Raw genomic sequence first — 23,741 nt, forward strand, 5'->3', positions numbered from 1 at the left:
ATCCAGATGATTTTAAAGCAAACAAGAATGCGTGCAACATCTTCAGCATGTTCAAATTAGTAAGATGCGAAGCAAAAACGCTGTGGGATAACATGCAGGCACATGCAAGCTCCTGTACGCAAAAGAAAAAAAAAAAAAAAAAAAAGGAAAATAAAAATTATACCCATACCAAAATATGATGTCAATTTACTGAACAAAATGCAAACAGATGAATTACAAAATTAAAAAAAAGTAAAAAATGAATAGAAAAATCAGCCAGGTATGAGCTGGGGTAACCCATGGTATTTTAATGAAAGATCAGCTGTTGTGTAACACTGACCTGCAGATAGTCTTCCAGAAGTAAGGTCCACTGCACCCTCTGTCACATCACTACGATAGTCAAAGCTGTTCTTGCTTTTGTAAAGAAACAAACCAGCCTCTGCTAAGTTAGTTTCAGACATGGAAGGTTTCATGCTACCAATACCTCGCATGCCATAAGGTCCTGGGCGGTCATATTGATAATGATCATCTCTATAACCAAAACGATCTTCAGGCAGAGTTTTTGCAGGCTGCTGGGATGTGCAGATCCCTCCAAATGGAAGATTATAGACAACATCACAGCAAACAGCTCTTCTTCCTGCAGTTAGGTCCACAGGTTTGTCATCTTCTTCTATAATGGTAGTAACCACTTCTGAAGTAGATTCATTAACAGCCACCATCGTTCGAAGAGGCTTTGTAGTGCTTAGGTCCACAGCTCCATTTTGAAAAGATTCTGGGTTTGTAAAAACATCAATGAAGCCATTGGTTATCCCTGTAGGAGCAACAGTTACAGGCTTCCCAGCTCCTATATATGCAGCAGTACCAAAAGACAGATTTATAGGGGTGTCTGAACTGCTGCTTGCTATAGACCGAGTATCCAAGGTTCTGTAGGTTATTTGGGCAACAGGCTCAAAAGGCTTAGATCTTGTCAGTTGTAGTGGCATTGATATTGCATGACCTATATCCACTTGTCTCTCACCTGCACTGCTGTAAGCTGCTATAGTAGCAGTGCAAGTCACAATGGTTATGCTCTCAGTCACAATGGCTAATGTAGATACTGGCGTTGATTCAGTACTCAGATTTACAATATCTGGCTGCACAGCACTTATCTGACGTCCACTGCCTTCACTTGACCAAGACTGTCGTCTTGAATCCACAGAACCAGTGGATAAATCCATTCCTTTATCAGTCATATCAACATCTAGTTTTGTTAAAGTACGGAGATCAATCACATCACCAACAAATTGTATGTTGCCATTTTCTTTACTTGTTTTAGGTTGTTGATGTTTAGCTATTTCTGGGGGAATGGTAATGACAACACTGGCAACATTTGTAGTGGGCAACCTTTCATGAACAAGAGAAACTGTAGTTCTTTGAACCTCTGTGGTCACAACTTGTGCTACTATGTTGGGCAAAGTTACAGGAGGTTTTGCTGAAGTAGAAAGTGAGGAATAAACATGACTCACACTTGAAACATATTTATCTGGACCCATAACTTCTTGGCTTTCCACAGATTTTGTATGCTGAGTAAAAGACATAGGTGACAAGCTTGATTGCCCCTGTTGCTTTGGTGGACACCCTAAAGGAGCCTGGGTTGTTATAGATTCTGTTGGAGTGCCAGGCTCAGATGGTAAAGTGATAACCACATAGGTTTCGTGAAGAGAATTAGTATATCTTGGTGAGGATTTATTAGAATAGGGAGACATAGGGGATGAAGGGGATATCAATTTACATTCAGCTGGGGTGATTAGATTTAGTGTCATAGCAGTTGTGCTTGGTGGGACGAAGGATCTTGCTTGTGAATCCCCTGTATATCCCTTGGTAGTTATGGTTGGCTGGGCTACCCCTGGTTTAGGGGCAATTGGAGGCTTAACTCCTTCTACTGTTCTGTGACCAAACATCAATCCTACTGGGATAGATAGTGGCTTAGGTGGAACAGGTGGAGGAACTGGAGTTTTCATAACAGGAACCACTGAGCCTTTTACCGATGGACTTGGGCATGTGGTTATAATGGTTGCCTTAGCATATGTTACTGTTGCGGAAACTGGAACTGTTGCAATAGTTGGAATTAATGTTGGTGTACTAACTGGCGGTTTCTTTTTGTGGTAAATAGATGGCTTGGGTAAGGTTGGTGGTGGTAATGGAGGAGGAGGAGGGGGAGGAGGTGGTGATGGCACTGGTACATGTACAGACTCCTGAGAAGAGCTTCTGAAAAATGAGACGACTTGAGAGGAAACAGATGGGGCTGAAGAGGTTGTAGAGGGGATCTTTGACACCGTGGTTGTGACAGCAGTAGAGACAGTTGTAAATATTGAGGAATTATACCGTGGTACAATAGGCAAAGGGGATACACTTACAACAATAGGAGACGGAGTACTAGAAATTGAACTAGTAGAGGCTGATGAGACTTTGCTAGTAGCCTGAAAGACAGCCCGAGCAGCAGCAACCCCTGTTGAACACATCACTGCTGTTGTTTTAGGTTCATAAGGTTTTAATACCTCTTCTAATTTTGTTACAACTGGTTCCCTCACCATTTTGTGAGTAACATCAGTAGAACCGTCAAAACCTGGCACTGAGATTACAACATGGTCTATGCTAGGTGGCACTGTTAGGGGTGCAGTAGTGGGAGAAACCTGTGCAAGGGAAACACTGACTGAAGTTGGATTGATCACTGATGAACTTATTTCAGCTCCTGAAGCAGGGGGGGCAATTGATGTAACCACTGGTGTAGACTTTGAAAATGTACTATCTTCAGCTTTAGCTGGTATGTCAACTATTACAGAGTCTCTGTACTTGCGAACACTAACTGTATCAGCAGAATCGGTGGCAGCAGCAGTTGATTTTGTTGCAGAAGAGACCTCCGCTACAAAGACTATGCCTGTAGTGCTTTGGAATGATGATACAGGTGGTGGTGGTGGTGGTGGTGGTGTTGGGTGTGTGTATTTCATTGAAACTGAAATAGGGGTAGATCCAGAAGTTGGGGTTTCATAAACTACTGAAATGGGACTTGTCATTGAAGATGTTACTGTGATTGCGGATGTGGATGTTGTACTTGCAGTTGATGTCCGTATACTGATGTTTGTAGCATGGTGAGATGCTTCTGATGAAGCTGTTGAGTGGGGCTCCTGTGACTCACTTGCATACTTATTTATGAATTCCTCTTCAATATCTTCCTGTGCTGTAAAGTGTTGTGTAATTGTGACATCAGGAATGGGGTATATTGTGCTGCTGAGTGGAGCTACTGTGACTACTACTGATGTGCACGTGGCAGGTCCATGACCTGTAATGGGAGCTGACATTATAGATTCACGTTGCATTTCCCTGAACCCAGATGCAGATGAAGTTAAAGACATGTCTGATGAAACAGGAGAAGGCTGGGTTGGACTGGTCCCAGGTGTCAGAATAGCCCTTTGCCGCTTCATAAGCTCCTCATAAGCGGCATCTGCATCCAGCAGTGTTTTCTCTTCCTTTGTAGATGGTTCTATACCTCCTGTGGAATCTGAAACCTGGCTTATCTTACTGACAGAAGGTGGCAAACTCATGTCATGCTGAGAAAATGTTTTGTTTGATGGCTGTGAATAATAATATTCCTCTTCTGTTCGATATTTTTGCATCATATCATCAAAAACCTGATCTGGCGATCTTAATTTTTTTGTAGGTTCCTGCACTACTCCTTTGCTTGATTCTTGTTGTGCAGTTAAGTAGCTGCAGTCTGTTGTTCCACTGTATGTATCTTCTACTAATGATTCATAAATATAGTCTTCAATTAGCATACCTCCATATAATGGCTCCTTCTCGTGTGTTACATCTGTTTCCTTCTGACTTTGAAGCAGTTTAGCTTTCTGCATCATTTCTTCATAAACTTCATCTGCACACTTTAAAGATTTTGGAGTAGCAGCTTTTTGGGATATATCAATAGTCTTCTCATCAGTTGGAGAATACAAGGATACAGATGTTGGTAACTTGTACACCTTTTGAACTGCTAGAATTTTGTCTGGGGAAATTTCAAACCCTTCAGGTTCAGACTCAATACTTGGAGAGTATTCAGAGCAAGAAGACCTATGGAGTTCCTCCATCTCTGCTGCTTGACGTAACTCTTCTGTAGGAGATGCATCTTCAATTGGGGACAGATTGCTTGGAGGTGTTTTAGGACGCTCACGTCTCCTCTGTGCTCTTAGTTCATCTTTGTCTTTCTTGGATTTCCTGCTGGAGCTTTTTCTCTGTTGTTGTTCCAGCTCACGCTGCTTCTCTTGTTCCTTCATGAGTTCTTCTTCTTCTCGCAGCTCTTCTTCTTCAGAAGAGTCTTCAATGGTAGGAAGGACTTGGCCATGTGCTCGGTGTCTGGCCTTTCTTTGTTGTTTACTTTCTCCACTCATTTTTTTGTGACTGGGACTACTGTCACTGTCTTCATCAAGTGATGACACAGATGTAGGTGAAGTTCCAGGTGTAAAACTAGATGCCTGTAGACTAGATGAACCTTCCCCTCTTGATCTATCCTCAGGAGAGTCAGTTAGGCTTTCCATCTCAAGCTCTCCCTCATAGCCTTCCTGACTCCTCTGTTTCTCTGGCCCTTCTATATATGGTGTCGCAGTGGTACTGTTTAGCTCAATTGTCTTAAAACGTCTGAGGCCTCCTCCACTTGAGATAGAGAGTTCTTCATTTTCCTGACTTTTGGTTTCTCTGAACTTTGACTCCGGGCTTTCATCACACACTTCCTCTTCCTGATCACGATCGTGCCATGAATGCCTCCTCCCTGGGTCATCCTCATGACTTGTGCTACTTTTTTTGGTTAGTCGTTTGCTTTTCCCTGCTGAATTTTTGCCTTTGCTTTTTCGATCCTCATGATCTTTTTTCTGCTCTGCATTAATTTCTTTAATCTGAGTCCTAATGTAATCATCCTCATCAGAAGCAGATGCATCCTCATCTGCACTCATGCCAATTATCTGTTTCCGAATGAATTCTTCATCTCCAGAACCCTGACTATCCTCTTGTTTGTATTCATCGCTACTGGAGGATCCAATACTCACCCTCTTTTTTCTTTGCGGGAGAGGGGAATGTTCACTTTCACTGCTGTCTTCAATGGAATCATAATGTTGCCTACTTGCTGAACTACCATTCTTAGAATCGTGACCTTTTCTGACATATATTCTAGGTGATGCATCACTCTGATCTTCCTCTTCCAGTGCTTCTTCATCCTCTTCTTGGATGTCTTCCAGATCCTCATCATCCGAACTGCAAGATTCTGGGGTGATTGGCAACGTTCTAGATCTGTGGCGATCCCTTTCCTGCTCACAGTAAAGGCTGTATGGATCTTTTTCAACTGTGCTTGTTTGGGCTTCTAAAATTGAAAGCACAGTGCTTTCTAGTTTAGCCAAATCTGATGGACTTGAAGGACTACTCTCTTGAGAAAGTGAGTCCTTTTTTGAAGGCTTTTTAAGCAAGTCCCTTTCATCGCTTGGAGCAAGACTTGGGATTTCACCTAGTGAACTTGAGATACCATCAGATGAGTAGCCAGTATCACTCAAACCTTGGGGGCTTTTCTGCTGTGAAGAACCTGAAGTATCAGATTTATCATCTTCCTTTTCCTGTAAATGACAATTGTGTCAGGTTAATTTAAAATTAATAGATTATAAACGTTTTCAATCTAGAAAACAATTGCCAACAAACACACATGTATTAACGTGTTGATTTTGAAATGGTAAAATACTGTGTCAAAATAAGCATTCCTATTTTTCTTGCACTTTTATGAAACTGAAGCAGTAAGAAACACAATTGCTCTCTTTTTGTGCAGTCTGATTATTATTTACACTGAGGCTTTTTAATTACCTTTGAGTCATGGCACCATAACTATCATTTGTTCATAATTATAACAAACATGCTAACAGCAAAAAAGGAATTTCTGAAATCCCTAGGTTACCTCTATTTAAGTAAAATGACATGTAATGTAATGAATTCCTAAACATTTGTCAACTTTTAATGCAGTTTCCTTTCCATTCGAAGAAAGACCACTAAAACATTACTTATGGGATATGCCTGCCTATTGGTAGGTATTCACTGAGCTCTTTATATCACAGCTGCCGAAAGGCCCCTTCCTGGGTTGATTTCCTCGGTCCCGCAGTGCAGGGTTACAGGAGGCACACCTCAAATGGGTATATGTTGTGAAGGCACAGGTGACCCACCTTGCAAAAACGGCGGATATACTGACTACCTATATGGACAGCATACTGAGGGAAGCCCCTCTCCCAGAGCCGGTGACTACCGAATTGCGCCTCCTGTCAGGCACGCTGCTTCAGATCTCCAGCCTTCAAGGGCAAATCCTAGGCCAAAGCCTGGCAAGCCTGGTAGTAGCTTGTAGACAGCTATGGCTGTTGCAGGCGAGGGTCATCGATGCGGATACGGCAGCACTGTGAGACGGATCAATATCCTCGGGGCATACCTTTAGGCCAGCTGTGGAGATCTTGCAGCAATCCCACTGAGAAAGCAAGGCATCTCGGCAAGTGGCTGCACTACTCCCTCCCCGTGCTCTGGCACGGGGCAGGTTGAACCGTTGGCAATCTCCCCAGGCACGCACTGTTACCAGGACAGTTCCGATTCCCACGTCTCCGCTGGATGACCTGAGGCAGCGCCTACAGGCCACAGCGGCAGCAAGCAACCGGCCCCTCCCGCAAGGTAGCGGGAATACGGGCCATGGTGAGTCCACCCAGTAGTGTTCCAGGAGGCAGTTCCAGTGTCGTCACCCTAGGAGGCCACCTCAAAGGGATCTGCTTCAACTTCAGCAGACCCAGCAGGGGCCCTGAAGGCTTGTGACCTCAGACCCATCTGTTCTCTGCACACCAGCTGCAATACTGGTGTGCTTGCACATTGGACACCTGGGTGCTCGTTACCGTGCACAACGGTTATGTCCTACAGTTCCGCTTGGGGCCACTTTCCTTTCAAGGGGTCATGAATACATCCTTGACAGACCCACTTCAGGTCTCGGTACTTCAGAAAGAAGTGGTCGCCTTGCTGTGCAAACGAGCCATTCGTCCTGTAGACCCCAACCTCCTACAGAGAGGGTTTCTACTCGAGATATTTTCTGGTGCCCAAGAAGGATGGTGGCTTTCAGCCCATCCTAGATATGTGACTCATTGATGAGTTTTTGAAGTAGAGGAGGTTCCAAACTCACCATCACATTCTCCTGGCCGGTTGGCTGGGCAGCTGGTTCACCACCGTGGACTTACGGGACACGTACTTTAACATTTCCATTCGTCCAGAGCACAGGAAGTACCTCGGCAGGGAAGAGTTTACGAGTTTTCTGTGCTGCCATTTGGCCGTTAGCTCCTCGTACATTTTCAAAGTGTGTGGATGCTATACTGGCCCCCTTCTTGGAGAAGGTCTGATAAGAGAAAGCGACAGTTTTCTCTAGTGGTCCCTAGGTGGCCCAGGAGAATCTGGTTCCAGTTCTTACAAGGCCAGCCCTTGGAGATCCCGCTTCGCCTGGATCTCCTCAGTCAGACAACAGGCATCTGGAACTGGGCAGGTTCCAATTATGGATCTGGCCCCTGAACGGGACCGCTGGTCAGCTCTCGGGCTAACTGATGCAGTCGTGGATACGTTGCAAAATGCTAGGGCAGACTCCACTAGGTCATTATATGCCTACAAGTGGAGATATTTTCATGAACTGGTGTCTGACTAAGGGTCATGACCCAGTCTCTTGCCCTATGCCTGTTATCTTGCAGTTTCTGCAAGATAGCATACAGACCCTAGGACAGCCCCTCTCAGAGCAGCGATGTTGCACTGGATTGTGGACACAGCCTCGACTGTGTCGGCTTGCCCCCACCTGGGAGGGTAGCCACACATTCTACCAGAGGGTTGGCTATATCTTGGGCCCTCTTCAGAGGGGCCTCACTATCAGATATCTGTAATGCGGCTAGCTGGGCTATGCCAAATACTTTTTCCAGGTTCTATCACCTTAATGTGATAGAGCCTTCCTTGCCTTCATTGGGCATGATGGTCTTTGAGGTTGCACACTCGCACCGCTAACCTTGGGTTATGCGATTCTGATGTGTCCCTCATATGCTGCCGTTCCTTCTCCCGTGTGACGGCTCTGGTATACTTTCCCATAAGTAATGTTTTGGTGATTGTCTTTGAATTGAAAGGGAACATTAGGTTACTTACCATAACCCTGGCTCCATGAAAGAGAAGATGACCACCAACCAATGAGGTGGCATCAGTTGCCCTCATGGGTTTGAAGCAAAAAGAGAAATGGCTGACAGTTTTAACCCCACGGAAGGGGCCTACCAAAAGGCAGGTATATCCCATAAGTATTGTTTTGGTGGTTGTCTTCTCTTTCAGGGAACAAGGGTTATGGTAAGTAACCCAATGTTATTCATCCATGTACACATATGTAAAAAGTTAGAATATGTGTACTAATATATACAAATGGTAGTAAGCTTCAGCTTAGCATAAGTTGTATTACTACTTTTTGTGATTTTTATATATATATATATATATATATATATATATATATATATATATATATATATATATATATATATATATATATATATTATATATAGTTACACAACTGAAAGTTACAAATTAAATGTTAATGGTTATCCAGTTGGTATACAAAAAACACTTGCAATTTTGTGAGCTTTTTGCTGTTTTTGCTTTATAAGCCAATGCAATCACTAAATTTGATGTAATGTGTCCGACATGTATTTATGATACTTTAATTTACATTCTGTGAGAAAATTAATAGGTTGATATAAACGATTTCTAAAACTGCTGGCAGCCAAAAACTTTTCTTTTTTTTTTTCAGGTTGGTTCCACTCCATTAAATACTCACAGGCTTTTCTTTCACAGTTTCCACTTGGATGGGCTTTTTCAATGACTGTGCTTCGACTGGAATCTCTGTCATATGCTTCTTCTCTTGTGTCCTGGACAAGGAGGTTTCTGCTGACCCAGTAGTAGGACCACCCTCTGCTTGCTTACATACTTGAAGAGCTGGAGCAGTCTTATCTAATTTCTGTACTCCATGTGCATCAGTTTCCTTTTTCTGTTCAACTTGATCTGTTTTCCAAGATGTGTCTGGCAAGGGCTTCGTAGGCTCAGTGACTGACGCTTTCTCACTTTTGTCTATCTTGACCTCAGGTTGGCTTATGTCTTTAGGCTTCTGTGGTGGTGTTTTGTCAAGAGAAGGTGTCCTTGTCAATTGCTTTGGAGGTATTTTCTCATCCTTCTTTTCTATCACAGGGACTGTGGCTGTTTCTCCTTTATATGGCACTTCCTCCTTTTTTTGTTGCACTTTTATTGGTGTGGGTTCAATGATGACTTCAGTGCTTTTTTGAGTAGGTGGCTGTTCTGTGGGCCCAGGCTGAATTTTAGGTGCTGGGGGATGCTTGGCTGTTGGTTTCATGGAGACAGGCATTGGCGGTGTCTTTTTTCCCATGTCTCCAAGTTGTCCAGCAAGGGCCCTTTGTGTCTGGCAGTTTAAGCAAAGCCATTCTTTCTGTAAAAGAAACATTGGGTGTAATATGTTACTATCAATTTGATCCAAGTGAAAAGAACTGTGTTAAGTTGGTAATTGCAGTATTGATTTGAGCACCAGAGTTTTACTAGTTAATGTGCAACATAACAACTTACTATAAAATGACCGTGTTTTACCTACTACTACATACTTTAACAAAGGAATAAACTGATATGGGTTTCATACTGTCTCTATGGGGATCAGTTATACAGAGCCCAGGTTTTTGTTTAAACCCAGCCAAGTAAATATTTGCCTACATGTCCACAACCATGTAATTATAAAGCACTGGCTCTATGTAATTACACCCATATAGTTAAATTAGACGATGAGTCACCCAAATGTAAACAAGAAGCTCCTGTTTCCTTACAGTGCTATCCAACTAAAGTACTCTAGATTATCATTAACGCAACACACTTTATCATGCAGACCTAGGAAATGTATTAAGATAAACATTATTCAAAATGACTGCTACTGGTATTAAGAAGCAGGATGTGATCTACACTCTCTACCTTTGATTTGTCAGAAGTGTGTACTTAAGATGGTTTTATCAATCCTTAATTTAAATAAAATCAATATCAATACAGGACAAGTAATACAGCAAGCTGTGCATTAGAGAAACTTTTAAATGATTGTCAGTTTTTAGTATATTCTTTCTTTTAGATATAGTGAAACAAGAGGGATAATTTTCAGATGTAAAAAACATGCTGCAAAAAAAAAAAAAAGATTTCTGAATAACATCTCATCAAGCAGTTCCTTGAAGGATCCCATGTTGTCAGCTTCAACAACGTTACAAACATTTTTTTGAGGGTGATTCAATGTTACAGCTTCAATTTACAACTGAAACAAGTGATCCATTATGTGACTGCTAACCTTGAGGTACTAAAAAATCACAATCTGCTATAGAGATGCCACAGTTGAAGTGGAAAAAGCTTGTTCCAATAAAAAAAACAAAAAATAGTAGCGCACACACACACACACACACACACACACACACATATATATAATATATATATATATATATATATATATATATATATATATATATATATATATATATAATAATATATATATTATACGTTAGTTATCTGTGTCCTGATTGGCTGATAGGCATTCCAAGCCATTGAATTATTACTGTACAACCAATGGGTAAAAACAGGTCCTAGCAACTAAGATGTTTTACAAACAGATATTATTGCGCCGAGCGTTTAAGAACATTTAAAATATAATTTTGAATTGGCCACCAGGTAAATTTTAATTTGTTTGGTGACTCCAGTGTCCACACATTCCTGGAGGATTTAGACAGAAAAGATCAGGAAAAAAATGAAACCTTGAGTACTACAAGACACTTCTCTCTCAGTACTGCTGAAGTTAATACAATTGAAGCCAATAAAGAAAAGCGGAATACTAAAAAAAAAAAAAATAACCGCTTCGGCTGTGTCAGTTTTTAATGATTATTCAGCACAAACAAAAAATAATATGAACTGGAAAACTACTAAAATAAACACAAATTCTACAATATTCACTTAGCAGCTACACAAGCTTGGGATCCGGACTGAATCGTTTTTTAAATTCTCCCACAGTGGGACAATCTATAAACATAATTTCAAATTAACTTTAAAACTTTAAAACCGCCTCTTTAAAACAGCAAACAGCGTCTCACTTCTGTCCTGAAAACTTACACGTGACAACTAAAAAGACAAGTCACAACATCACCCTGCTGTAACCCAAACAGACTTGTCCAACTGTGTAACCAGCTGTTTAATTTAAAAAATTGTACATTCCCTGGTACAGTCAACTTCATGAGACAAATTCTGAAAATATTCTGATAATTTATTTGAATTTATTGAAAATAATTCTGATAATTGTATTTGAATTTATTTGAATTTATTTAATTTATTCTTAAAAATAACGTGTTTATCTATTAAATTAATTTAATACATTAATTGAAACAAACAAATTATAAATCAGCACTCATAAGCTCTTCAAGTCAATTTATAGTCTCTATAGCCAAGGTACTGGTATTACTTTGCACTGGTTGAAGGATACATTCAACACAAATTAATTTAAAAAGTTTCTCACACATTCGGAAGAAATTAAAATTGATATCAAACATATGAAGAAAGGAAAGGCACATGGAGAAGGCAGCACAATGATTGACATCGTGAAAGGAGGTGAAGAACTGTCAAAAATATTGTCAAATATTTTTACAGATTGTATTGTGCAAAAGAAAGTGCCAAACACCTGGAACAACGCATCAGTGATATTTTTACATAAGAAAGCCTCAAGAACTAAAGATCAATGGAGCCTACTTGAATCACCTATGATTTGCTGATGACATCTTCATATTTACAACATACCCAGAAGAATTACAAACAAGAATACAAGAACTACACAAGGCTAGCATCAAAGCGGGTTTGAAAATGAACCTGAAGAAGACTCAAGTCATGTTTAATAAATATACCACTCCACAGACAACTGAAGTCAATGGGATCAAGCTTGAAGAAGTCAATAACCATGTATACTTAGGACAATTACTTTCGGCAACAGAGAACCAAATGTGAGAAATCAGAAGAGCAAAAATGGGCTAGCGTGTCTTAGGAAGACTAAGCATGTTTCTGAAAGGGAAACTACCCTTATGCCTCAAGAGGAAAGTCTTTGACAAATGTGTGATGCCAGTGCTAACTCATGGATGCGTAACCTGGACCCTCAATGCAAAAATGCGTCAAAAATTACAAACAACTCAATGGAGTATGGAAGGATGCATGCTGGGAATAACAAGAAGAGACAGGAAAAGGAAAGAATGGATAACAGCACAAACAAAAGAATGCAGTGTTATTATAAGAGCGAGAAACATGAAATAGCAGTGGACCGGATATGTAGCAGGAACAACTGACCATCGCTGGACCAAGGAGATACTAGACTGGATCCCAAGAGATACAAAATGACCAAGAGGAAGACCTCCAGGAAGATGGCAAGATGAAATTAGGAAACAAGCTGGAGCAACGTGGATGAGGGATGCAGCAGACAGGCTTTTGTGGAAGAATCTTGGGGAGGCCTTCATCCAGCAGTGGATTGAAAAAGGCAGAGGATGATGAAGACACACTGCAATGCATTCTAGCAGATTGTCCACCCACACTCCACTCATTTTAATTAGTCCTCTTCTTTCTTTTAGATCTGTGTTGCACTCTTTTGATGAATAGTGACTAGAATATTTACCGTAGCTATGCTGTTTACAGTCTCACAGGTTGTATGTAAGTACTGTTTTCTCCGCACTTGTTAAACAATGCAAAACATGTTCCTAGTGGAAAAAAAGACCAGGTTGAAAACTACTGCACTAATACTTGAGTGACTCATAGTATACAGTGGCTTATTCCACTGGGTCACCACTCTATTTCACTACAATTTCCATTGTCGTTTTTAATTGCTCATTAACACTGGATCTGTCCATAACATATTTTGCCCATGCATTAGTGTGCACTGCATGATTCTATTATTACTTAAAATTTGAAATAGAGTGCCTGTAAAACAACACAGTTATGGTTATATTCTACAATCCTTAATTTCTTTTTAGAAGTATCACATTGGAAAAAAAAAAAAAAAAAAAAAAAACACTGGCAGAGCTTGCTTTGACACCAAATATACTGTATGTGTCTACTCTCATTATTAAATACACACACACACACACACACACACACACACACACACACACACACACACACACACACACACACACACACACACACACACACACACACACACACACACACACACACACACACACACACACACACACACACACACACACACACACACACACACACACCACACACACACAGTGCCTTGCAAAAGTATTCAGGCCCCTGACCAATTCTCTCATATTACTGAATCACAAATGGTACATTGGAATTTCATTCTGTTTGATATTTTATTTTAAAACACTTAAATTCAAGATCAATTATTGTAAGGTGACATTGGTTTTATGTTGGGAAAAATAAAAAACTGAAATATCTTGCTTGCATAAGTATTTAACCCACATACATTAATATTTGGTAGAGCCACCTTTCGCTACAATAACAGCTTTAAATCTTTTGGTGTAAGTATGTACCAGCTTTGCACACAGTGTCGGAGTGATTTTGGCCCATTCTTCTTGGCAGATTTGCTCCAGGTTGTTCAGGTTGGTTGGACGAAGCTTGTGGACCGCAATTTTCAAATAGTGCCACAGATTCTCAATAGAATTGAGATCAGGACTTTGACTGGGCCACTGAAGGACATTCACCTTTTTGTTCTTGAGCCACTCCAATGTTGCTTTGGCCTTGTGCTTGGGATCATTGTCCTGCTGAAAGGTGAATTTCCTCCCAAGCTTCAGTTTTTTAGCGGACTGAAGCAGATTCTCTTGCAGTATTTTCCTGTATTTTGTTCCATCCATTCTTCCTTCAATTGTAACAAGATGCCCAGTCCCTGCTAATGAGAAGCATCCCCACAGCATGATGCTGCCACCACCATACTTCACTGTAGGGATGGTGTGTCTCAAGGCATGGGCAGTGTTAGGTTTGCACCACAATAGCGCTTTGAGTTTTGGCCAAAAAGCTCTATCTTGGTCTCATCTGCCCACAAAACCTTTTCTCACATCGCAGCTGGGTCACTCTCATGCTTTCTGGCAAACTCCAGACGTGCTTTCAAATGGTACTTTTTGAGTAACGGCTTCTTTCTTGCCACCCTCCCATACAGGCCAGTGTTATGCAGAGCTCTTGATATGGTTGACTGGTGTACCATTACTCCTCTCCCAGCCACTGAACTCTGTAGCTCCTTCAAAGTGATTGTTGGCCTCTCTGTGGCTTCTCTCACAAGTCTCCTTCTCGTTTGAGCTCTGAGTTTTGAGGGACAGTCTTTTCTTGGCAGTGCTTGGGTGGTGTGAGGCAGCTTCCACTTCCTGATTATTGATCCAACTGTGCTCACTGGGATATCCAAACTTGGATATTATTATTTTGTACCCTTTCCCTAATCTATGCATTTGTATTACTTTATCTCTAACTTCTGTAGAACACTCTTTGGTCTTCATTTTCCTTCAGATTCACAGCCTTACCAATTATCCTTCAACAGTGGGGTTTTTATCCAACAAATGTGACAGCAACTTTAATGGTTCACAGGTGGAGGCCAATGGTAAAGTAATTGTGACCTCGTTAGGGCAATTTCTTTCATCGGTGCAAACTGGGAGCTTCCACAGCACAGGGGTTGAATATTTATGCAAGCAAGATATTTCAGTTTTTTACTTTTCTTAAAAATATTTCCCAACATAAAACCAATGTCACCTTACAATAATTGATTCTGAGTTTCAGTGTTTAAAAATAAAATATCAAACAGAACAAAATTTCAATGTACCATTTGTAATTCGGTAATATGAGAGAATTGGTCAGGGGTCTGAATACTTTTGCAAGCCACTGTATGTATGTATGTGTGTGTGTGTATGGCTGGCCACGAGAGGTTATTCCAGTCAGACTGCTTCTCTAGGAAGCATTGTGTTTTTTTTTTTTTTTTTAAATCAATCTGCACTTGTGCACAGCAATAAGGGCATTATAATGTAACACAAACCCACCAGATTTACAGAAAGGCTTACTCTAAATCCCTGATTTCCTGAAGTCACAACAAGCAATGAGTGAAATGAATGTGACAGACACTACTGCAGAATAAATAAATACAAGGTTATGGATATAATATTTAGAAAATTATCAAGTGTTAAATAGTCTGGAACAGGTGTACATCATATATTCTAATAAAAAAAAAAAAATCCCTGATAGACACCTAAAATGACCAAAATTCCAATGTGAACACCACTGCTTCAATTCTGTAATGCCTCAGTGCTGCAATAGACATACTGCTAAACTGCCCGCTGGTTGGAATCAGGGATTTATGCAAACAGTGACATAGCAAAGGTATGGATCCCAAGATCGATTGCTGCAAGTCACAGGAAAGGTGGAGGCGATGTCGAAAAGATGTGTCTTAGCGCCACAGATATTTTTGTTTTGCTAAAAGTCATGTTCATAAAACTGTGGGTCTGTGTGTTTAATAGCACTATATTTGATAACCTGCATTATTGATTTAGCCCTACAGATTAATTGTTTTTGCCCTATGTTTCCAACATGTTAGCCCTGTGCTCGTAGAATGAGTACAGTGTGTATAATAAACCAGTTTCCAGCACTGTATTTGATACCTGCAATATGCAAATGTTGCACTAACTAGACAAAAACAAAATCGAAGGCTATTTTTGACCTGTAATGTTTTGACTTTTACAGTGGCTTGCGAAAGTATTGACCCCCTTGGCATTTTTCCTATTTTGTTGCCTTACAACCTGGAATTAAAATGGATTTTTTGGGGGTTTGTATCATTTGATTTACACAACATGCCTACCACTTTGAAGATGAAAAATATTTTTTATTGTGAAACAAACAAGAAATAAGACAAAAAAACAGAAAACTTGAGCGTGCATAAGTATTCACCTCCCCAAAGTCAATACTTTGTAGAGCCACCTTTTGCAGCAATTACAGCTGCAAGTCTCTTGGGGTATGTATCTATAAGCTTGGCACATCTAGCCACTGGGATTTTTGCCAATTCTTCAAGGCAAAACTGCTCCAGCTCCTTCAAGTTGGATGGGTTCCGCTGGAGTACAGCAATCTTTAAGTCATACCACAGATTCTCAATTGTATTGAGGTCTGGGCTTTGACTAGGCCATTCCAAGACATTTAAATGTTTCCCCTTAAACCACTCGAGTGTTGCTTTAGCAGTATGCTTAGGATCATTGTCCTGCTGGAAGGTGAACCTCCGTCCCAGTCTCAAATCTCTGGAAGACTGAAACAGGTTTCCCTCAAGAATTTCCCTGTATTTAGCGCCATCCATCATTCCTTTAATTCTGACCAGTTTCCCAGTCCCTGTTGATGAAAAACATCCCCACAGTGAAGCATGGTGGTGGCAGTATCATGCTGAGTGTTCTCGGGGTGAAGAGAGGTGTTGGGTTTGCGCCAGACATAACGTTTTCCTTGATGGCCAAAAAGCTCAATTTTAGTTTCATCTGACCAGAGTACCTTCTTCCATATGTTTGGGGAGTCTCCCACATGCCTTTTGGCGAACACCAAACGTGTTTGCTTATTTTTTTCTTTAAGCAATGGCTTTTTTCTGGCCACTCTTCCGTAAAGCCCAGCTCTGTGGAGTGTACGGCTTAAAGTGGTCCTATGGACAGATACTCCAATCTCCGCTGTGGAGCTTTGCAGCTTCTTCAGGGTTATCTTTGATCTCTTTGTTGCCTCTCTGATTAATGCCCTCCTTGCCTGGTCCGTGAGTTTTGGTGCGCGGCCCTTTCTTGCCAGGTTTGTTGTGGTGCCATATTCTTTCCATTTTTTAATAATAGATTTAATGGTGCTCCGTGGGATGTTCAAAGTTTTGGATATTTTTTTATAACCCAACCCTGATCTGTACTTCTCCACAACTTTGTCCCTGTCCTGTTTGGAGAGCTCCTTGGTCTTCATGGTGCCACTTGCTTGGTGGTGCCCCTTGCTTAGTGGTGTTGCAGACTCTGGGGCCTTTCAGAACAGGTGTATATATACTGAGAACATGTGACAGATCATGTGACACTTAGATTGCATACAGGTGGACTTTATTTAACTAATTATGTGACTTCTGAAGGTAATTGGTTGCACCAGATCTTATTTAGAGGCTTAATAGCAAAGGCGGTGAATACATATGCACGCACCACTTCCGTTATTTATTTTTTAGAATTTTTTAAAACAAATTATTTTTTTCATTTCACTTCACCAGTTTGGACTATTTTTTGTATGTCCATTACATGAAATCCAGATTTACTGTAGGTCCAAAGTTCGTTCAAGCTTGTTTCACCACAGGTTTAAAATTAACCATATTGTTAAATTAATTATTATTATTATTATTATTATTATTATTATTATTATTATTATTATTATTATTTACTGAATCTGTGCAGGATATTTGCTAGTAATACAGACACTGAAAAGGGCAGTATCAAATTGTCAGGCCAATGTATGGTTTCTGTAAATACAGGGGAGTGGCCCTTCTTTTGAGAAAGGTCAGGAGAAAATGTGAAATGTTGACTGGAGGCTGTGACTTCACATGTGTAGGGTTATACAATACTGCACACCAAATGTGTTAGTGATTTGATATTGACATTATGATGTCTGCCATATTGGTCATTTGGCTTTAGGTTTAGGTTTTGTAAGATTTGGTATACAGCTCTATTACTGGGGCTGTCCAGTAAAAAATTAAGTTTCACTGCTACCTTATATTAACCTCTGGCCATATCCATACTGACAATACACTTGTGTCCCTCTTGTTCCTAAAACATTGTGCATTAATCTTAATTACTATATTATCTGTGTTATTTAGAATTATATTGTATATCAATTTCTGTTTTAATTACTAGTAAATCCTGGTGCAAATTGTAGAATATCTATATATCTATATATCTATATATCTATATCTATCTATATCTATATCTATCTATATCTATCTATATATCTATCTATCTATCTATCTATCTATCTATCTATCTATCTATCTATCTATATATATATATATATATATATATATATATATATATATATATATATATATATATTATACTTGAGTTGAGACAATAAATATTGTATTTGAAATAAACTTCCCCCTGCAGTACATTATTACCATTCAGTAGTGTTCCTGCTATACAATTAACCCATCTATGCGGAAACACTTTCCTTTGTTAGCATTCAGTCTGTGTAGTAGATGAAAACGAGGGTCCCATTAGTTGCTAATATCTCTCTAAACCAGGCATGTTAAGAGTTTCTGGTTGAGAAATTGGAAACCGTATCCCCAGGGATGCTTGTCTCCTCACGTGTATGCAAGGAAAGTCAGTGAACCTTTTCCCAACAAATCAACCAAATAAGTCAAGTACACATAAAAAAAAAAAAACAGACTTGAACTGCCAGACAAGTATGAGGATTCTGTTCACGATGTTGTTCACTCTTTTTACTAAGCAACCCTATTCACAAAAACATTTCCAAACAAGTTTAAAATAAAACAACAGCTGGTTCAGACAGCCTGTAAAATACTGGGGGTGTGTAGAAGAGCCAGCACTCTAACAGTACATGGACCTGCCATGCTCTGCTAGCACTTGAAAATGGGAGAGGCATTCAGTTAGACATTTACAAATTTAACACATATTAAGGCTATCAGTATAAAATTAGTCTCTATTCAACTTCAAAAATCACATGACCTAAATAAGGACATCATATTAGTTTAGAAATCAATTTCATGGTCAGCAAAATATTTAGCATGCAGGTTTATAACACTACCGCAAATGACTAAAATTGCTTCTTATACACAAGGCTTTGACATTAGTAGCAGCAGCTTTGCAAAAACTGTCAGGAAGGGGTTATTATACCATCATCCATCCTTAATCTAGAGAATCACACAAATCATCCATGCACCGAGTATGAAGGCAATATGGCAAAGTGTTAGGTCTTAATCACAAGGAAACTAAAAAGCCACATGAGCCCGATAGGCAGCCATCTTAGGTCAGAGTTCAAAGCGAAGGAAGTTGTTATCTTAAATAGCTTATGGGATATTAGCAGGTGCTGTGTCACTATGATTATCATAAAAGTTATTTACGGTACTTTTTTTTTTTTTTTTTAAACTGAAGAAACCTGCTGTATATACAAACACACTCTCAATGAAAAGTCCAGCCAAGTACACTGAACATGTATTATACAGGTGCTTAATTTCTACCTTTTAAGAATATTGTTTTACTGTTCTGCTAACAGTTGCTGTCCACATAGTACTATGAAATGAATACAAATGTTATTGCCATATTTTAAAAGCTTGCTTCTGTGTAGCGGTTAATGTTGAACTGATGACAATGTTAGATTTGACCTGAGTCACGAAAGGGGAGTCAGTGAAATACGTTTAAATGAAGCCACTTCTATATACTTCACTGACTTTAATCAAAAATCAAATCTATCTTCCAGACAACGACGCAGAACTGAAACTGTAGCTGAAACATTAGCATGGAAGACTTGAATAATACATACATGTGTTGTGTTGCTTTACTGAAAATAATATAATCTCTAATTATTGCTGTTTTTTGTTGGTCATGCAGATTATAACACTTATGCAAACCACACAGTAATTCTCATTCACTGTTAATCTTCAAATATGTATTACAAAATGCAAGGCCGGGTTCCAAAAAGGCTTTTCTAAAGAGACATTATCAGTTTTGAATGGTTGTATGAAAGATATTCCTTACATAAAAAAATGAACGGTAAATTGAACAAATCAAGGGGTTCTTTTTTTGTTTTTGCAATTCTGTCTGAGCAAGTAAAGGAGGTTAAACCTTAACTTTTGGTTCTCTATTTTTGTATTACTGTTCATAACTGTTACCAATATCACGTGCTATTCATAATTCAATGCCAAATCGTTTACATACAGTTGCTGTTTGCTGCCCAAACAGAGCCCCCATTTGATTAATTTAAATCAATAGTTGATTTAAACACAATATTTTGCTGGTCTTTTACTTGAGTGTAAGATGAATCAATACTAATATTATTCCACATACAGTATTTTGATTGTATACAGGCCATGTGGTGCGTAGCATATTCGCCATTAGGTGACCTTCACTAACATGACTGTCCCCTGCAGATCTCACAACAGGAGGTACGTTAACCTGTGTCAAAGTAATGTGCTCTTCCAGACAACTACATCTAAAAGCAAATGGAATTACATAGCAATATAGCTTCCTATTTTTAATTCCAGAATTTGGATTAGATTCGACGTAAATGTAAAACTTGCAAAGTACACCAGTTTCTGGATGTAAGCTATATTACCTTTCAGCTCAAAATAGATAAACGTAGTGTATATATATCTGATATATATATATATATATATATATATATATATATATATATATATATATATATATATATTATGCAACATAGTTAATTAACTCTGGTAGCTGACTAAGTGATATAGTAACTACATGGAAGTGTCTGCTACCGCTCTTAAGCAGAGTAGACAGGATTTGTTCCTCTGACCTCAAAATTAAAGGTCGTTACACACTTGATGCGACCAGCGAGTATGAGCTGCAATGCAACGCCAATAGAAGGGCACTGGTGCAATGCAAATTAAATACTGAATTCCATTTTTCAACTGAGCAAACAGAGCTCTCCCACCAAGCATGCACTATATTAGGAAATAATAGAACACAAAATAAAGGAAGCAACATAATAATACAGAAAATGTTAATAATCAAAATATTTTAATAACTAGCAATGGCATGGCAGTATTTTGTTCTGCCATTGTTACACTTATTTTGTGGCCCCCCCATGTCTTAAATTGTCGGGTTTTTTTTGTTTTTTTTTGCCTGGGTGGGAAAGTACCACAAAAGAGAATTGTATTTGTAATTGTATATTATATATAAGACGTGTTGACGGTTCTAGCTTTGCTTAACATTTTTTGTGTTCAACACTACAGAATTTTTTCTAACAGGATATCATTTCGGAATTTATTTCGCATTCTTTCAACCCAATATTAGAATGTCAAGGCACATTGCACTGTTCCAAAACATATGCAACATTTGATCTAAGGAAAGTAATTCTCCAAAATTCAACCCACTCGGTCTTTAGGCTACCCTCATTGATAAAAACTACAGTACTCCATGAACGTGTTTACAGTACTAGCACATGCAGAACTGAATCTGCAAAAAAGAAAACCTTGATCATTTGAGATAGATGTCTTCATTGATTAGAGCCACCTGTTTAGATTATAGTATCTGAAGGACTTTTTTAAATCAATGTCTGTCAAGCCTTTGATTGTGTAAATACATTTTCTAATTTGGGAAAAGTCTGATTTCATTTATTTTTGCATCCCCATCTATATATAAAATAAAAAAAAAATCCTCAAAAGGTATCCAGGAGTTGCGAAACCTAGGCTGTGAGGATTCTGAAATCAATATTTTTATTGCCATTAGCTGGTTCTATTCTGCAACTTAATATTTACCCTAATGCAATGCCAAAGCTGTCTAGAAGCAGTGTCAGTGAGTTATCAGCTTTCAATTCACTCAGTGGCTATTGGTTTTTTATGCATATATGTTGGGCATGGTGCAGTTATCCATCTGACTTGCCTCTGCTATGTTCATAACTGTCCAGCACACACAACATTAATCATGTTATTTGTTTGAGATATTGATTGTTTTCTTTGTCATCAGGCTGCACATTGAAGTAGATCATCCATAATTTATATATTTGCTTTCAATGTACAAAACAAACAAAATGGTAACCATGACAATGTTTTGACAACCTGTATCGGTACTGTTGCATTATAGGCCACAAATAGTACTACAAAGCTTCAATGTACTTGCAATATAATGAGTTGATGAGCTAGTTATGTTGCACTTTTAAAAAGATAAATTAACATTTATTCCAGACAAGTGTATTTAACAGAAATTATTCCATAAAAATGCAATGATAGATACTAGGCATGTGTGTACTTTGTAATAATATTATGCAGTCATGCTTTTGTCTCTAGGCAGTAAACAGAGTTTAAGGACTGTTTTGTGCCAATAGGTTTGCTACTTTTACTTCTATTGACTTATAATAAACATGTTCATATAACAATTAAACAAGTGATTCAGTAATTACTAATGCAGTCAAACCAGGCTCAAATTAACATTTTGGAAAAAATACCAAACAACTGTGTGAATTTAATGTAACACAGTTTCCTCTGATACTACAAGTAACACTGTTACCAAACAGCACTCCTGCTCAATTATTAAATGTTGACACGAGTTTCTGCTCCTTCATATCACATAAACCATTTTATAAGTCTACATATGTTCAGTACTATAGAAACAAAATGTAATAGTACACTTCACTTTGACCTGTGCTTTAATATGGCTGCCATATTGTGGTTTATTGTGGGACTTTTTGGTATCTGTATGAGAAAGACCTATTGCTTTGCTATTAGGTTAAATTGTAATCAACTGTATTCAATGATTCCCTGGGTCAAGTTCAGTCATAGGCATTGACCCCAGTGATTGACGATATGTTTCATTTATCGATGTTGCACGGAAATCAGCTTTATTTTGTATATTTTTTAACAACTTTGTTTATTTTTTATTTTGTTAAACATTATTACAAATAAAGTACATGTTAGGGTGTCAGATGAACACAGTTCATTTAAAGACAGATATATACTGTATATAGTTCAATTAAAATACATTAAAATGTTTCTTAAGAACAAGTTAGAGGATACTGTCAGACAGCACACTCACTCACAAGCACTCACTCAATCACATAATATATTGGGAAACCAGCTCTTTTGTGTTGCTGTACATTTGTATGTCTAATTACACTGATTTGCATACACCAGAGATAATGACCGACAATGGTATCTTCCCTTGATGATGTCAAAATCACACTGCTAGTGATCAAAATAGCAACTGATCATGAAAATTCACACACACACACACACACACACACACACACACACACACACACACACACACACACACACACACACACACATTTATAATGTGCCATTGGGAGTTGTATTGTTTTATAACAATGCACTTTATACTAGAAATTATTGGTAAAAACAGGACAGTGGAAACTTTAACACATATTTTATTTAAATTTTGTTTTAAGTTTAATAGAATAAAAGCTTTCAACTGTTTTAAATATGGATGCCATGTTTATTCTTGTATTTTAAAACATTCACTAACCTCAGAGGATGTGTTCAATCTAAGGCTGAGGCGATGCATCGATTTATCATGGTTTAATAGATCAATTAAAAAAAATATTCAGCGAAAAAAGGCACTTTACAGAGCATTAAAAAAGGACCAAAAAGAAAGTACGCAGAAAGAGTACACGGAACTGCAAACGCAAGTCAAAAAGGAAGTTAGAAAGGCCAAGAGAGAAATAGAAATGAACATTGCTAAGGGAGCTAAAACCAATTCCAAAATGTTTTTCCAATATTACAACAGCAAGAGAACATTCAAAGAGGAGATTAAATGTTTAAGAGATACAAATGGAAAAATCGTAGAGGAAGAAAAAAAAATAGCAAATATGTTAAATGATTACTTTTCACAAGTTTTTACAAAGGAAGATACTGACAACATGCCCCACATGTCATACAGTTCCTATCCAGTTTTAAATAACTT

General features: G+C 38.8%; 1 protein-coding gene across 1 annotated transcript in view; it reads right to left on the reverse strand.

The window, feature by feature from the left end:
• Positions 1-23,741, reverse strand: part of LOC121319010 (protein piccolo-like) — a 106,333-nt gene that overhangs the window by 59,790 nt on the left and 22,802 nt on the right. Inside the window, exons 4-5 of the mRNA XM_041256243.1 lie at positions 8,849-9,511; positions 320-5,603 (exon numbers count right to left, since the gene is read on the reverse strand). Of these exons, the coding sequence (XP_041112177.1) occupies positions 320-5,603; positions 8,849-9,511 (5,947 nt within the window). The remainder of the gene's footprint in view (positions 1-319; positions 5,604-8,848; positions 9,512-23,741) is intronic.

The sequence above is a fragment of the Polyodon spathula genome, chromosome 7, assembly GCF_017654505.1.
Source record: "Polyodon spathula isolate WHYD16114869_AA chromosome 7, ASM1765450v1, whole genome shotgun sequence".
NCBI lineage: Eukaryota > Metazoa > Chordata > Actinopteri > Acipenseriformes > Polyodontidae > Polyodon > Polyodon spathula.